The sequence below is a fragment of the Delphinus delphis genome, chromosome 19 (assembly GCF_949987515.2).
Source record: "Delphinus delphis chromosome 19, mDelDel1.2, whole genome shotgun sequence".
Taxonomy (NCBI): Eukaryota; Metazoa; Chordata; class Mammalia; order Artiodactyla; family Delphinidae; genus Delphinus; species Delphinus delphis.
The window spans coordinates 17,886,655-17,903,728 of NC_082701.1; the positions used below are offsets into that span (position 1 = coordinate 17,886,655).

The 17,074-nt window shown below is 56.8% G+C and overlaps 1 protein-coding gene across 1 annotated transcript; it reads left to right on the plus strand.

The window, feature by feature from the left end:
* The first annotated feature begins 5,827 nt into the window (after positions 1-5,827).
* Positions 5,828-16,738, plus strand: GFAP (glial fibrillary acidic protein). Its single transcript, XM_059997631.2, has 9 exons — positions 5,828-6,286; positions 8,929-8,989; positions 9,185-9,280; positions 10,236-10,397; positions 11,570-11,695; positions 11,882-12,102; positions 12,667-12,710; positions 14,457-14,542; positions 15,166-16,738. Exons 1-9 carry the CDS (start codon positions 5,838-5,840, stop codon positions 15,205-15,207), a joined length of 1,287 nt encoding a protein of 428 aa, XP_059853614.1. The 5' UTR covers positions 5,828-5,837; the 3' UTR covers positions 15,208-16,738.
* Positions 16,739-17,074: the final 336 nt, after the last annotated feature.

Below are 17,074 nucleotides of genomic sequence, written 5' to 3' on the forward strand. Positions count from 1 at the left end.
ACTCTTGACAAGGATGTTCTGCAGCTGACCATTCGCTCAGCAAACATTTGTGGCTCTGTGGTGCAAAATGTGCTCTCGGGTGACCCATTAAATGTACAAAGACTCTGCCAATGGAGTTAAGCACACGTGGCTCCTGCCCTCAATCACGGGAGGTTGGGCTGAGATGGGCCGCTCACAAGGAGGCAGCCTGGCTGGTCCAGGGAGCTGGCAGGGGCTGAGGGGGGCAGTGAGCTGACGGCCGGCTCCCAGCTGACCTCCGTGGGCAGCGATGAGGCTCTGAGATTGGATTGTTCTCACATAGAGTCATCCGCCAGAGGCGGCAATAGATGGCTCCCCCGTCCACTGCCCTAGGTTCCCCCTCCCGGCTTCAGCCTGCCTCTTCCGCCTTGAGGGCCTACGCAGAGCCCCTCCCTCTACTTCAGGGAGTTTAGACGTCCTCTCTTCCCAGGCTCTATGCACCCACTCCAGGCCCCGAAGCTCAGGTCTGGGCTCCACCCCGGGGGCACAAATTCCTGCCCAGTTCAGAGAATCAGGCTCAGTGTCAGGAGCTGCAGACACAGAACAAGACATGGTCCCTTCACACAGAGTCAGGATGGAGTCCTTGTCACCTGAGAGTAAACCAAACCTCCGTCAGTGTTAGGATGTGTCAAGAGGAAGGGACTGGGCTTTTCCCACTGGGTCCTCCCACTGCCAGCCATCGGCTTGGCACCCACAGGGGACATCCTCACCCTGTGGGGATCCTTCCTCCCTGGCAGCTGCTAACTCAGGCATCCTGCCTCCCAGACCCTTGCTCATCTGCCTCCAGTTTCCCCCAGAATGTCTCTTTGGCTCTTGGCTAGGTTTGGGGGATCCTGCTTCCCAGACAGAGTCTAGTTTCTGGCTATCTTCCCCTTCTCCACAGTTCTTTTGTGAATAGGGACCTAGAAAGTCTTGGGATGGAGTTTGTGGGTGGAGGAAGGGACCAGAGTCGTACCCAAGAGCCTGGAGACCATGGCTGTGTTTTCTAGCTCACCCCAGAGCTCCCCTGGGCTCACCCGCAGCCCTACCCCCGGCTCATCCTGCCCATTTGAAGGACCACTGGATAGGAAATAACAGGCCGCCGGTCAGCCCTCTCCTCCCTCCAGGGACACATCTGGTCCCCGCCTCTCACCCTCCCAAAGGGACACAGTCAGGCAGGGAGACAGAAGGGAGCAGGGAGCAGAGCAGACCAAGGAAGGCAATTAAAGAGCTGGTCTCAGGGTTAGAGGCCGGGGGCAGGCTTGAGCGGCCCCTGGCTGGGTGGGGAGGCAGGAGTAGAGCAAGGCCCCGAGCTTATTAACCCCAACACAGCAGCCTGGCCCCTGGGTCTGTGAAGGTGAATGAGCTGGTGCCTCCAACGGCTGAGGGGCTGGGGAAGAGAAGGGGAAGGAGTCCAGGGGTTCAGCCAGGAGCCCTTCTGCAGCCACAGGACTCGGGCGCTTCTAGCCGACAGAGCTGGATGGACACAGGCTCAGGATCGGAGAAGGAACCATCCCTGGCTGGAGGCAGCCATCCTCCAACCGTCCTCCAACAGAAAGGGGAGACCCCTGCGCTCAGGGAGCTCCCAGCTGACAGTGAACCATGGGTTCTCCCATTAGCTGGCTCCCATCCAAGGGGAAAGGGCAGCTCCTGTCCTGTGGGTGCCTGAGTCTGAAGGGGGAGACAGACCATACCCTTAGGTGCATCCCAGTCTGATGGAAAACATAGGTCTAGCAACGGGAGGACCCCATCTTCAGGGGGTCTTGTCCTTGGGAAGCCTCAGGCTAAAGTGCAGAAGAGACTCACACCCATGGGAGATGCTGACACACCAAGAGGTTCTCAAGCCAATGGAGCTGTGGGTCTCAAGCCCACAAGGGCTGGGGAAGGGCAAGGATGGAGCGACAGAGCCCACTGTGGGAGTCAGGGAGGAGAGCAAGCAGGCTGGGAGACAGCCTGTACTCTGAGTCTCCTCCAGAACAGGGGGACATAACTCTCACATGTCCCCTGGGAGACCCAAAGCCACAAACAACTAGTGATCTGGGGGCAAAGGGTGCTGCCCCCTCCCCACATCCTGTCCACACTGCCAGGTAACTGCCCTTTGCAGGGGGGCCTGCCCACATGCTGTCCCTGCCCCAACCCCAATGGAGTCAACAGGACATGGCCGCTCCCCTGGAAGACCCAGCTCCCAGCCCCCCAGGTCCACCCCATCACAGATGCGCTAACATGGAAACAGGTGAAGCACCTGGCAGGTGTTATTAAATGGAAGCTAGGATTTGTCGAGCACCTGCTGTGTCCGGCTTTTCACTGATTTTTATCTCACAACTACCTTGGAAGTAAATATGTCTAGACCTCATTTTACAGATGGGGAAATGGAGACTCAGCGAAGGTTCCAGAGTCATCCAAGACCATACAGCTATTGAGTGGCCATGGCCTTGCTCGCTCCCCTAGGCAGCACTGCCACAGCAGTCAGAGGCAGTTCTAGTGAGCCTTCTAAGTGACGCACATTTGGGTTTTAGAAAGCCTGCCTAGAGCAGTGAGACCAACTTTCTTCCTGCCTCCAAAGGGCTATGTCCACCAGGCCACTCGGACCTGGTCAGCTCAGCACTGCCATCTAGTGGCCAGTTTCCTTCCTCAGAGATGGGTCACTGAGCGGATGGACTGGTCAGAGATCCATGTTCTCTCCATCCCACTCATTCTTGTTGACCACCGTGCTGTGCCAGGCACTGGGAGAGTGGCAGGAGCACAAGCGGAGTCAGTGGGCAGCAGTCAAGGGACAAAAGGGCCCCTTGAATTAGAGGCTGGCAGGTTTGGAAAACACTGGGCACCTTGCGTGCAGGTTGAGGCCGGGTGACGTGTTGATCTATCCTGGGATCAACTTGGGCCTTGTAGGCAGGAGGGCATCCTGGCAAGTTCTGACGTAGAAGATGGGCACAGGGAATGGGAGGTCATCTTGTCCCCAACTCGGCTTGCAGTGGGGCGCAGCTTGGCCAAAGGCCGTGTGGAAGGGTGTCCGGGCATCCTCTTCTTGGGACCCGCAGCGTTCTGCCGTCTAGTCCGGAAGTCAGTCTAGGAACTGGCCCGAGGCTTTGGATGATGAGGCCCTCAGATTGGGGAAGCAGGAGAGGAGGCGCCACAGAGAATGGGGCCTGAGTCAGGCTGGGAGGAGGCGGGTAGAGGTGGAGGCCGGGAGCTGTGTCTGCCTGAGGCAGATGTGCATCACGGTGTGACCTAGAACAGAGGGAGAGGGGACATAACTGTCCAACAACAGGGCTTGGTTACATTAATGCACGTAATGGAAAACCATGCAACTGTTAAAATGATGATGTAGATAAATATTTACTGATATGGAAAGATGCTCACAACATATTGTCTAGTAAAAAAAAGCAAGTTACAAAATAATTTGTACAGCATGAGCCTACTTTTAAAAACTGAATTTATATGTGTAGAAAAAAATCCGGTAATGTTTATATCTCCGGGTGGCAAAATTATAGCTAATTAAATTTTGTTTTGCTTATCTGTATTTGCTGATTTTTCTACAATGAAGGTATAATAAAAAATAATGAAGGTCTGACAAACAACCATGACTGAGTCTATCTATTTCTTTGCTTCGCTGTGTGGACAACTTCAGATAGTTAAGGGCTGAGTGTGGAGCTGGGTCTGAAGGTTGGATGGGAGTTGAAGATGGAGGGAGCGGGCCTGGGTGGGTGACAGGGGCCCAGCGAGTGGCTGAAGGGGTTAAAGAGGGGGTCTCATCTGCTGCTGCTGAAAGGAGCTGAGCCCCTGTCTCCCAGACACAATTACTGAGAGTCCCTGACAAGCCCTTCCTGCTCTATTACATCTTTTCCCTCCAGTTCCGCTTTGCGCTCATTTCAACTAGATTTCACTTGTACAAAGAGAGAAGGCCACACACTGTGACTTGCCCTGCAAGCTGAAGGGCAGCCTCTCCAAGCCACCGAGAGGAGTTGGGGCAAGGGTTTGTCCCCAGTCTTGTTCTTCCTTTAATGTCACTCCCCACCCCCATCCTTCCCCGGCCCCTCAACCCACAGCAGGATCAAGTGACTGGGTGGCCCCTCCTCAAGATTCAAGATTCCCCTCCCCATGACACTGCTCAGGCCCAGGGTCAGACTCTGCTAAAGAATTAGGGATTCTCACCTCCTCTCTCTGCTTGGAACTCACGGGGAAATCTTGGCAGGCAGCCTGTAACCTGCCCGAATGAAAAGCATCTCCCCTGGCGTGGACGAGGGGGCATTGCCCAGACAGGAGCTCAGGGGCTGCGCTGGCTCTGACAGCTGGGGAGGAGGCGAGTAGCCAGACCCTGTCTGCAGAGCTGGAGACCTGGCAGTGCTGGGCTACCCCCAGGGCTTCCCCTTGTGCTCACTGAATGACTCACCTTGGCACAAACACAATGGTCAGGGGTGGGCACAGAGCCTGCTCCCTGCTGCACCCCAGCCCCCATCAGATGCTTTCCGAGAAGCTCTTTGAGCAAGGGGCTTGGGCTGCACCCCACCCAACAGGCTGGCATCTTGGGATAAAAACAGCACAGCCCCCTGCAAGGGCTGCCCTTGCCACGCGACACCCTCACCGGCAGTGGAGAACAAGGCTCCATTCAGCAAGTGCTCGGGAAAAGGCATCAGAGGCCCAGGCGTGGGCAGTGGGCAGTGGGGCGGTGCGGGGGGTGAGCAGGAGAGGAAGGCTGCCCACTTCCCAGAAGTCCAGGGACACAGATGGGTGAAGGGCCTGGGCAGGGTACTGACCCCGGGGGACCAGATAGAAGGTGTGATTGGATCTGAAATCTCAAGGGGCAACAGGGCCCAGGCCCCAGGCTCCCAATTCAAACCCACTGGCTCCTAGGTTCCCAAACCCACCGATTCCCCAGAAGCCTTTCCCAGCTTCTCAGCTCGATGCGTGGGAACTTGAAGGAGATAAATCTCCAGTGTGAGAGTGAGGTGGCCAGGGAAACGGGGTGTTACAGGAACAAAGATGGGAGTTGGGACAGCCAGCTCATTCATAAGTGCTTTGTGGAGCTGTCAAGGCCTGCACTCTGGGAGGGGGTGTGGGGAGGCTGGGCAAAGGAGGGGTGAGCCCGATGAGGCTGAGGCTGGGGCTTAAGGGTGACCCAGGGGGAGGGCCAGAGAGTACAGCGCCTGCCTCCACTTACCCTATGACGGGCTCCACGTTCCTTCCATCATTCCCCCACTGCCAGACAGAGGCCTCAATTGACTGACCCTCCAGACAAAGGGCGGGTTCTAATTCCGGCCCACAGCCCCGCACCTGCAGATGGGGAGAAAGCAGGAATGCAGAACACCTGTATTCAGAGGGGAGGACTCCAGGAATCTGTTGGGAATGAGGCTGGCAGGAAACTGTAACATAGGCTGTTTCTTGAAGATGTGGAACAGGTTTGTCTTCCACCAGACTCCCAGCATCTAACAGGCACTGAGTGTGCCTGAGAATGCTGAGTGAGGAAAGGCCTGGGTCATAGGATCTAAAAGTTAGAAGACAGGTCAGAGGTCATCTGGTCCAGCCCTTCCTTGACCCACTGTCCCAGTGAAAGGGTCTCCTTGTCCGGTGGTCAGGGCCCCAGACGCAGCATCGGCCCCGGGAACTGCCCACTAGCACCTCTGTCTGGAGCCAGGCTGGGGCTGGCATGCCCAGGAGGCCCTGTCTCTGGGCACAGTGACCTTGGTGGGCATGAGCGGCACTCTCCCCATGGCTGGGCTGCGGCCCAGCCCCACCCACTTAGGCTATGCCAGGGGGTGTTGCCAGGGGCAGCCTGGGCCGGGCCGGCCAGGTCCTCCTCCATAAAGCCAGCACATCCCAGGAGCAGGCAGAGCCAGGACAGGATGGAGAGGAGACGGGTCACCTCAGCAGCTCGCCGCTCCTACGTCTCCTCCTCAGAGATGGGGGTGGGGGGCCGCCGCCTGGGTCCTGGCACCCGCCTGTCCCTGGCTCGAATGCCGCCTGCACTCCCGGCCCGGGTGGACTTCTCCTTGGCCGGGGCGCTCAACTCCAGCTTCAAGGAGACCCGGGCCAGTGAGCGGGCGGAGATGATGGAGCTCAATGACCGCTTCGCCAGCTACATCGAGAAGGTGCGCTTCCTGGAACAGCAGAACAAGGCGCTGGCTGCCGAGCTGAACCAGCTGCGGGCCAAGGAGCCCACCAAGCTTGCCGACGTCTACCAGGCAGAGCTGCGCGAGCTGCGGCTGCGGCTTGATCAACTTACCGCCAACAGCGCCCGGCTCGAGGTGGAGAGGGACAATCTGGCGCAGGACCTGGGCACCCTGAGGCAGAAGTGAGGAGGGGGCCGCAGAGGGGCGTCACGAACAGGGAGCATTGAGCCGCCCTCCACCCCCAGAGAGGGAGCACCTGCAGGCCTGCAGGGTCTCGGGCAGGGGCTCTGCCTCCCTGCTCCCCAGTTTCCCACCTCTGGGAGGAGAGGGTGGCCCTTGCTCCCCAAGATGAGGGTGGGCCCGGGAGGAGGCCCAGGATCTCAGGGATCGGATTCCCAAAGACCTTCGGGTACTCTCAGCACCTCCCCGCTGGGGCAAGCTGTGTGGGACAGTCAGGGACCCCCAGGGGGGAGGGTCTCTGCGTCTCACTCACTGCAGGGCCTTGTTACTGTGGTCGGGGAGCGCACCTATTCTGAGCCTGGGTCTGTCTAGAGGGGGAACCGGAAGGGAAGATTGGTATGCACCAGGACGACTGGGCTGGGGCTACAGGAAGAGAGGGAAAGAGCAGGCAGAATACCGGCTTCAGAATACAGGAGACTCTGCCTGTCACCAGCTTATGACCCTAGTCAAGACACTTCAACTTGCACAGCTGTAAAGCAGAGATCTTAATAAAACCCATTTCCAAAGGTCAGAGGAAACCCCCGGGGCATGGTCCTTGCTGGGCTGGCAGGGCATGCGTGTGTGACTTCAAGTGTGGGAGGCCGTGTGTGTGTGTGTGTGTGTGTGTGTGTGTGTGTGTGTGTGGTGTGTGTGTGTGGTGTGTATGTGGTGTGTGTGGTGTGTGTGTGTGTGTGTGGTGTGTATGTGTGTGTGTGTGTGGTGTGTGTGTGGTATGTGTGTGGTGTGTGTGGTGTGTGTGTGGTGTGTGTGTGGTGTGTGGTGTGTGTGTGGTGTGTGTGTGGTGTGTGTGTGGTGTGTATGTGGTGTGTATGTGGTGTGTGTGGTGTGTGTGTGGTGTGTATGTATGGTGTGTGGTGTGTGTGTGGTGTATGTGTGGTGTGTGTGTGTGTGGTGTGTGTGTGGTGTGTGTGTGGTGTGTGTGGTGTGTGTGTGTGTGTGTGGGGTGTGTGTGGTGTGTGTGTGGTGTGTGGTGTGTATGTGGTGTGTGTGTGTGGTGTGTATGTGGTGTGTGTGGTGTGTGTGGTGTGTGTGTGTGGTGTGTATGTGGTGTGTGTGGTGTGTGTGGTGTGTGTGTGTGTGTGGTGTGTGTGTGTGGTGTGTGTGGTGTGTGTATGGTGTGTGGTGTGTATGTGGTGTGTGTGGTGTGTGTGGTGTGTGGTGTGTGTATGGTGTGTGTGTGTGTGGTGTGTGTGTGGTGTGTGTGTGGTGTGTATGTGGTGTGTGTGGTGTGTGTGGTGTGTGGTATGTGTGTGGTGTGTGTGTGTGTGGTGTGTGTGTGGTGTGTGTGTGGTGTGTGTGTGTGGTGTGTGTGGTGTGTGTATGGTGTGTGGTGTGTATGTGGTGTGTGTGGTGTGTGTGGTGTGTGTGTGTGTGGTGTGTGTGGTGTGTATGTGGTGTGTGTGGTGTGTGTGGTGTGTGGTGTGTGTGTGGTGTGTGTGTGGTGTGTGTGTGTGGTGTGTGTGGTGTGTGTATGGTGTGTGGTGTGTATGTGGTGTGTGTGGTGTGTGTGGTGTGTGTGTGTGTGGTGTGTGTGTGTGGTGTGTATGTGGTGTGTGTGGTGTGTGTGGTGTGTGGTGTGTGTGTGGTGTGTGTGTGTGGTGTGTGTGTGTGTGGTGTGTATGTGGTGTGTATGTGGTGTGTGTGTGTGGTGTGTGTGGTGTGTGTATGGTGTGTGGTGTGTATGGTGTGTGTGTGGTGTGTATGTGGTGTGTGTGTGTGGTGTGTGTGTGTGTGGTGTGTGTGTGTGGTGTGTGTGGTGTGTGTGGTGTGTGTATGTGGTGTGTGTGGTGTGTGTGGTGTGTGTGGTGTGTGTGTGTGGTGTGTATGTGGTGTGTGCGTGTGGTGTGTGTGGTGTGTGTATGGTGTGTGGTGTGTATGTGGTGTGTGTGGTGTGTGTGGTGTGTGTGTGTGTGGTGTGTGTGTGTGGTGTGTGTGTGGTGTGTATGTGGTGTGTGTGGTGTGTGTGCGTGTGTGGGGTGTGTGGGGTGTGTGGTGTGTGTGCGTGTGTGGTGTGTGTGGTGTGTGTATGGTGTGTGGTGTGTGTGGTGTGTGGTGTGTGTGGTGTGTGTGTGTGTGGTGTGTGTGCGTGTGTGCGTGTGTGGGGTGTGTGGTGTGTGCGTGTGTGTGGTGTGTATGTGGTGTGTGTGGTGTGTGTGTGTGTGGTGTGTGTGTGTGTGTGGTGTGTATGTGGTGTGTGTGGTGTGTGTGGTGTGTGTGTGTGTGTGTGTGGTGTGTATGTGGTGTGTGTGGTGTGTGTGGTGTGTATGTGGTGTGTGTGGTGTGTGTGGTGTGTGTGTGTGTGTGGTGTGTGTGCAGCAGTGAGTGTACACTGGTGGAAGCGCCTGTGTGAGCAGGAGCAGGTGCAGCAACCCTGATAAGGCACCTTGGTAATGAGTTAAAGCAAAGGCCCTTGTCTGCTCACCCACCTGGCCAAGTCCATCTGCCCCTCACTCCTCTTGCCACTCACATTGGTCCTGGGAGGGAGCGGGGGCGGTTCTCTGGCAGCCACCTCCAGGGAGGTTAGGGCAGGGGTCCAATAGTCCTCAGAAGAGCCCGGACCCAGGAATGTGTCCCCCTACCCCAGGCTCCAGGATGAAACCAACCTGAGGCTGGAGGCTGAGAACAACCTGGCTGCCTATCGACAGGTCAGGGTGGTAGAGGGGAGGGGCCGGGGGGGGGGAAAGTGTTGATGGCAGCCCACCCAAACACAGCCCCCAAGCCCAGCCCTCCAGAGCAGTGTGCTGTTCCCCGCAGCCACAAAAGGAGGGATGAGATAAGACTAGGGAGTGGGGAGGAGGAGTCTGGGGTCAGAGGGGCCCTTTGCCTCCTCCCTACTCCAGGAGGCAGATGAAGCCACCCTGGGCCGTCTGGATCTGGAGAGGAAGACTGAGTCTCTGGAGGAGGAAATCCGGTTCTGGAGGAAGATCCATGAGGAGGTAAGGCCAGGGCAGAGGGAGGAAAGGCCAACACAGAGATTGGAACCGAGGAAAAGAGACAGAGAGACGGAGACTGAGACAGAGATATTCAGACATAGAGAGGAGACAGACTGACAGAGAGAGAAAGAAAATGAGAGAGAAAAGACAGAGAGAGATACAGAGAGAGACTAAGGGAGACAGAGATAAAGACAGGGCCTTCCCTGGTGGTCCAGTGGTTAGGACTGTGTGCGTCCACTGCAGGGAGAACGGGGTCCATCCCTGGCTGGGGAACTCACATGCCTCGTGGTGCGGCCAGGGTACAAAATGATAGACAAGAGAGCATCTCCCGCCCCCGGTAAAATGCACACAGACACACACTCCACTTACTGAGAATTACAACGGGCCTCGTTGCCTCCTGTTTTTCTTCACTACAGCCGTGTGAGATAGGGACCGTTCCAGTGTTATCTCCTTTTCACAGAGGAGGACACTGAAGCCCTGAGATGTTAAAGAACTTGCTAAGGTCACACAGTTAGTCTCTCTGACTCCATTCCCTCTGCCATCTGTCTCCATGTAAATGAGAGCCATACATAAAAACACACACACAAACAAACGAACAAACCCCCTGCCCCCGCTGAGCTCTGACTTCAGATAATGGATGCGGAATCCAGGGCCTCAGGGAACCTGGGAACCCACAGGCACACCCACACCACAAGGACTCAGTCACTCTCCCACGAGAACACAGGCACACTTTCAGCGCTCCTGCCTTCCAGGCCTGGGAGGAGGACACCATGAGACCCCCAAACTACCCCCGCCTCCCTTAGCCTGGGCCATGCCATTTCCTCCAACTAGGAATGCCCATCTCCCTTAGCCAACTTCTGTGTCCGAGGGACAGACAGAAGAGGGCATGATGCTGTGGGGAAACCCCAGGTGCAGCCTGGTCCCTGAGCCCTGGCATCCCTTCTCTCACCCTGGCCAGGAGGTGCGGGAGCTCCAGGAGCAGCTGGCTCAGCAGCAGGTCCACGTGGAGATGGATGTGGCCAAGCCTGACCTCACAGCAGCCCTGAGAGAGATCCGGACACAGTACGAGGCAGTGGCATCCAGCAACATACATGAGGCGGAGGAGTGGTACCGCTCCAAGGTAGCCCTGACTTTGGGCCAGCCTGCCTCCTCCAGGCAGCCCTCCTGGCTCCATACAAAAGAACTGGGGAAGGAGGGTGGAGGAAGCTGGGGGAGGATCCTCTCTGAGTGACTGACCTTCACCAGAGAAGTGAGGTGACTTGCCCGGGGCTACACAGGCACTATTATTTCCAATAAGTACTTATTAGTACTTATTGCTATTACTATTAGCCAACACTGTTGTGTATTAGGCCCTGTGCTTTGCATGGATTATTTTACCATGAAGTAGGTACTGTTCTTTGATAGATGAGAGAACTAAAGTCCAGAGAGGTTAACCAACTTGCCCAACGTCACACAGCTCCTAAGCATTAGAGCTGGATTTCTAACCCTAGCTATCTCACTTGGAAGCCTGCCTTCTTGATGTGTGTGTATCCTGGGTTATTGAGCATCTACTACATCTCCAGCTCTGCCCAGGATACAGAGACATGTCTGACCAGGGAGATGTTATGTCACTCAATAATGAGGTCTACGGAGAACACAGCAGGGCAGAGTTTATATACAATGTGGGGACAGGAAGGATATCATAGAAGGGAGGGCACTGGGGCCAGGCAGGACTGGAAGCCTGTGAACATAAAGTAAAGAGGAAAGGGGCGTTCAGAGTGCAGGACAGAGCCTGAGTAGCGGCCGAAAAGCACAAAGAGGTAGGGGCCCAGAGATCCTGGGCCAGGGCGTGGAGCTGAGGAGTGTAAGTGGCAGAAGCCAGTGATGGTTCTGAGCAGGGCAAGCCGTGATGGAGCCCTGAGGGCTTCGCTGCAGCAGGGCTATTAGAATACAGAGCTCTGCTCACCAGAATCCCCTGTGTAAGGTGGAGAAGGACAGGGTTCGGTCACGCGGATGGAGCTGCCAGTGCTGGAGATTCTGGATTCCGCGGCACTGTTCATTCCTGCATTCCCTGACCAGGCATTGTGCTAGGTGCTAGAGGCGTAGCAGTGTCTTCTGTGTCCCCGGTCCACGGGCCGCAGTCGCTGCGAATAATCCCACCCAGGGCCATTGGCTGGGGTGAGCTGAACAACCACCCTGGGGTCCCGCCCATCTCCCTGATCCTCCAGACATCTTCCTCCCCACGGGCCCGCACAGCTCCCGCCATAAGCGTCCCCAGCCCTCCCCTCAGCATAAAGCCCTCTCCCCATTTAGTTTGCGGACTTGACGGACGCCGCTGCCCGCAACGCGGAGCTGCTCCGCCAGGCCAAGCACGAGGCCAACGACTACCGGCGCCAGCTGCAGGCCTTAACCTGCGACCTGGAGTCCTTGCGCGGCACGGTGAGCGCGGGCAGGGCCAGAGGCGGGGCGGAAGGGGCCCGCGAGCGGAGGCTGGCGAACCGGAGGACGGGACCTGCCGCCCTAGGAGGTGCTGGAAAAGGGCCAGGGTCTGGGACCAGGGCTGGGGGCGGAGCTCTGAAGTTACTCGGGGCGGGGCCTCGAGAAACCAGCCGACTCCACCCACAGAACGAGTCCCTGGAGAGGCAGATGCGGGAGCAGGACGAGCGCCACGCGCGGGAGGCGGCGAGTTACCTAGAGGCGCTGGCCCGGCTGGAAGAGGAGGGGCAGAGCCTCAAGGACGAGATGGCCCGCCACCTGCAGGAGTACCAGGACCTGCTCAGCGTTAAACTGGCCCTGGATATCGAGATCGCCACCTACAGGAAGCTGCTGGAGGGCGAAGAGAACCGGTGAGGCCTGCCTAGCAGCCCTCCCTGCTGGCCCCTCCCTGGAGTTGCTTTGCTCCCTTCAGGGACTGTCTCATTCAGTCTTGCGTCCAGCTCCCTCCTATCCCAGTGCCCAGCACAGTGCTTGCCTGACACACAGTTGGTATTCAATGAATGTCTGATGAATGAGTGAACGGATTCAATTCAGCCCATGTTGATTAGGTCCCAGAGTAAGGACTCGGGTAACCTCCCAAACTGAGGCTCACTCCCCACCCTCCCAACAAAAATCGGACTTCTTTTCCCCTGACCAGTGTCTTCTGCCTCCTGGGAATTCTCTTCGCCACTCTTCCCTCCCCTCTGCCATCCTCCAGGCATCCACTCTCTTTTGAAAAGAGATGTTCCCCTCACAATATCCAGGCCCCTTGCCGGCTTTGGTAGCTCCAAGGAGTGTGTTTGCTGCTGGGGAAGCTGAAAGATGGGGTCGGCCTTTCCTGGCAAGGAAAAAAGCCTCAAAGCTGTCATGAAATCCTGGCCTGGGGATATCCTCGGGCAGCCTGGTCACCCCTCTCTCTCTCTGCTGTCTTTCAGCATCACCATTCCTGTGCAGACCTTCTCCAACCTGCAGATCCGAGGTCAGTAGAACAGGGTCTTGTGGGCAGAGTGTTGGATTCCTGCCCCCTCCCCCAGGCCTGTGGGTTGCTGTTCTGGCCTGGGGCCCAGGACCAGGGCAAACGGGCCTGGGGCTCTCCATGGGGACCTTCATGATTCACCGCAGAACTTCTAGCCAGAACACACCATCCCAGAGCATTCGAGGTGGGGCTTGCAGCCTGCTCTGCCCTTTGTCCCACCCCACACCCCCATCCCCACCCCCCATTCCATTGCAGAACTGGGTGACGGTCTCAACCTCTGTCCTATCTGCAGATCCCTGATTAAGCTCTGCCCATCCAAGTGTTTGATGTTTGTGTGTTTTTTTTTTTTAACTGCTTATCACTACAGGGGGCAAAAGCACCAAAGAAGGGGAAGGTCACAAGGTCACAAGACACCTCAAAAGACTCACAATACAGGTTATACCAATACAGGCTCACCAGATTGTAAATGGAGCCCCCGCCGGCTCGGCTCTCGGTTAGCTGCCTGCCCTGCCTGCCTTCTAGACACGGTGCTCTTCCCAGCTTGATAGGGAGCGAGCCTCACCAAGCCCACTTTCCCCATCCTCTTGGGCTCCTTCCTCCCAGGTTTCCTTAAAGGGCCAAGCCTGTGTCATTTTCCCAGCAACCTCAGCACCCAGCCCAGGACCTGGCACAGGGTAAATGTAGGTTAAAGTAGCAGAGTTGGCCGGTGTTCAAGGTGATCAGTCCTCGGATGCACAGATGAGATACTCTGGGGCCTCTGAGCAAATGCCAGCCTCTGCCTCACCTCTTTCCCATCCCTGGGAGGGCCCCTAGGGTCTTGCTGTGCCCGGCGGCCAGGCTCTCTGCCTGATTCGTCTGTCCCTGAGGCTCCATTGCTCAGCTCAGTGATGATTCAACCTAGAGGGTTATTTCCCCCTGGACTGCTGCTCTTGGAGTGAATAAAGTTTTATGTCCCCTGCTCTTAATTTTAAATATTAGTGAGTGTGACATGTTATATTTTTCTCTCTGAGGAGGGGAAAAGAGAGTGTATGTGGCCCTCAAATGATTCTTAGCTAAGGAAAAATAAATTCTTCTTTCTTTTGGGCTAGAAATTTAGGAACACTAGCTATGCATGTCCCAGGGCTTAGTTCAGCATCAGAAGGGTTAACCAGGCAGACCAGGTAGAGGCAATACTGCCAAATGCCAGATAGACAAGGGTCACTAGGGCCCAGAGAAGAGGCAGAGAGAAGTAGGAAAGAGGAAGGGGGACAGGAAAGGGACCCACGTGTATTGAGCACTAATATGTGCCCGTTGTTTAACAAACATTATTTCAGTTAACTGACTCCTCACTCTCACGTAGAAAAATAGACAACAGCATCCCCATTTTGCAGATGAGGACACTGAGGCTGGAAGAGGTAAATTAACTTGCCCACAGTCATGTGGCTGAGCTGGGACTCAAGTTCTGGCCTGCCTGACTTCAAAACCCACGTGCTCCTTCCTTGGCATGGCGCTGGGTCGTCAGGAAGCCAGGGGCCAGGTGAGGGCTTGCAGAGGGGCTGAAATGCAGCCTGGCCAGGAGAGTGAGCAGGGCAGCAAGGAATTGCCCAGCACCATGGGGACTTAGGAGGTTGCCAGCCCCTTTGGAAGAGCCTATGCCCTCTCTGCCTGATTGGCTACTCATGATTGGGGCTTTCATGGTGAAACCGAGGGTGGGAGAGGGTGTCTAGTGCCCTGAAAGCCCATGGAGGCCTCCTCTCCTCATGCCTGCAGAAACCAGCCTGGACACCAATTCCGTGACAGAAGGCCACCTCAAGAGGAACATCGTGGTGAAGACCGTGGAGATGCGGGATGGAGAGGTGAGGAGGGTGGGTCCCAGATTCTGGCCCCAGCAGACTCTGGAAGAAAGCTTGACTGGCACATAGAAGGTTGTTGATGATTCACAAAGCGCTCCTCTGGGAGGCTCTGCAAGAGGGGAAGGAACCCGGATGTAATTCATTTCCCCAGCCCCTCCACTGGCAGTTCTAAGGAGAGCCTGGGTGCCTAGACAACTGGATGGGGTCCTGACTCCAGCTTTCTCCCTGTCTCACCCTCAGACTCAGGTGCCCCCATGCCAGGCCTGGGGGAGAGAGAAAGAAAATTAAAGTTAGTAGCTTTCACTTCCAACTTGCAGCTTGGTGAAAGGAACCTGGCAGAAGAATGGGATGGGGGGATTGGTCATAACCCCCTCCCCATCACACCAGCAACAGTACCAGCTAATCTTACAAGATCAGCTCACCATGTGCCAGGCACGGTGCTAGTTGTTTGCCCGTGTTACCTCATCTCCCCCTCTGACTGCTGCATGGGGGTGTTCCGGCTACTATCATAGAAAAGATGACCCAGGAAGGCGGGGGACTTGTCTAGGTCCATAGCCTAGCTGTGGTGGACCTGGAGTCTGTGTGAGCTCCTAACCTAACCGTGGCACCTTCTCTGTCCCCTGCAGGTCATTAAGGAGTCCAAGCAGGAGCACAAGGATGTGATGTGAGGCAGGACCCACCTGGTGGTCCCTGCCCCACAGTATGAGGGGCCTGCAGCAGGAGTTGGGGTAATTGCCTCTCCTCTGCTAGTTAATTTCCCCAGACTTGAGTTCCCACCCACCCCAGCTGCTCCTTTTCCCCCTCAGTCTCTATGTCAGCTTGCTGCCCTAGGCTCCATCAGCATTAAGCCTGTCAGACAGCACCCAGCCAGCACCCAGCAACTCTAACAGGGCACTCACTCCAAAGGGGCAGCCTGGAGGGGCATGGCCAGCAGCTTGGGTTAGAATTGGGAGGGAGGAGAGAAGTTGGGGAGGGCAGGGAGACCTAATAAATCACCCTCCGTATCCCGAATCCCTGTTGTCATGGCAACTGTTGCCAGAGCCGGAGGTGTCTGGGGGTATCTGGGAATGGGGCCTTTGAATTTCCTCAGGCTGGTGGAGGAAATCCGAGACTCTGAGACAGGCAGGGGAATCCCCACAGGCAAGGAGGCCTTGGCCAGGGGCTTATTCTTCTAGACTGACTGACCAGTCTGAGGATGGGTGGGGCTATCCTGCCACCTGGAGTAGTCGCCGGACAGAATTCCTGGGCTGCCCAGATTGCAGAGGGGCCTCCTGAGTGACGGTTCAAGTGGCTAAGCCCCACTGAGCTGCCACGTGGGCATGCCGTGGGCATTTGGGGGAACTACAGTGTAAGTGGTGAGGGAAGGGGTGCTGGGAGGGAGTAGAAGGGGGCCTGGCCCCGAGCTGTGGGCACAGAGAGGTCAAGCCCAGGAGGACCCCCCCCACCCCATACAGGCTGGAGGGGGGGCAGGTAGAGATGGTAGAGGAGGCGGTTGGGATGAGGCCAGACGTCAGAGTGGGGGGCTGGGAGTGAGCAGTTACACTTGGCCTCTGGGTTGTGGGAATCAGGAAAGTGACTCATCCTCTTGAAGATGGTGAAACAGGAAAGAAAGAGGCTGCTGGTCCTGGGGGCAGGGCCCACTTTGTCCCAGCTCTAAAGGCCCTCTCCTGGCTGCGTAATCCCTGTCCACCCAGGCCTGGGAGCCGCTGCAGCTGCCGCCTGACCCCAGCAAATACTGCTAGGCAAAGCCTCTGCTGCACGCCCGAGCCCCTCCTCCCCACAGTGACCGCTGCTCTCTAAGCCAAGGCCCCGTTGTCCCCTCGTAGTCAAATACAAAGCGTACCCCCGTGTTGTAGGTAGCACCCTATTTCATAATTTGGGAACCTGAGACGCACGCAGAGTGAAGACACTGGTTTGTGTTCCTGAAGCCTAGAGGCAGGACAGCTTGGGGCAGAGACTTTCGCCCACAGGAAGACTGGCGGGCACGAGATGATCAGTGCCCACGAGTGGAGCTCAGAGGCCCGCTCCAGGGTCCCCATCTCCCTCTAAGGCAGAGGGAGGGAGAAGTAGGAGTCCCTCCCTCTTTCCAAGACTGGTGCCCTTCCCCTACTCCCTCCTGCCACCCACTGCTGCTAACCCTCGGGGCACCATTGCTGCCTTTAGTCACTGACATAAATAAAGACAACTGCTGTGGCTTTCCCCAGAGTGGACTCTGATCTGTTCGGCAGAGGCTGGGGCTGGGGGAAGGGGGCAGGAAGTAGCCTTGGACAAGACACAACTTGCTTCTTATCACTGATCATCTTGGGATACCCAGCCACCCCCAGCAGTGGCCATATGACAAATCCCATCTCCAGCCCTGCTCTGCCCTGCAGCCCTGCTGCCGGCCCCCCACAGCCTTTGCTTCCCACCCCTCTTCTCACCCCCAGCCCCCAGCCTGGGTGCAATCTGGCAGGAAAGTCCTGAATTCAGTCTCCAATTTCCTCACCCATTTCCCCTGTTGTAGTCTCTACCTGTATTCCCAAACTCACCATTTCT

Bases quoted from the DNA above. Each gene is read 5' to 3' on its own strand.
- GFAP (XM_059997631.2), top strand. From the start codon at position 5,838: ATGGAGAGGAGACGGGTCACCTCAGCAGCTCGCCGCTCCTACGTCTCC. The intron at 8,990-9,184 runs GTCAGGGTGGTA...TCCCTACTCCAG, and splicing joins ACCTGGCTGCCTATCGACAG to GAGGCAGATGAAGCCACCCT. The intron at 11,696-11,881 runs GTGAGCGCGGGC...CTCCACCCACAG, and splicing joins TGGAGTCCTTGCGCGGCACG to AACGAGTCCCTGGAGAGGCA.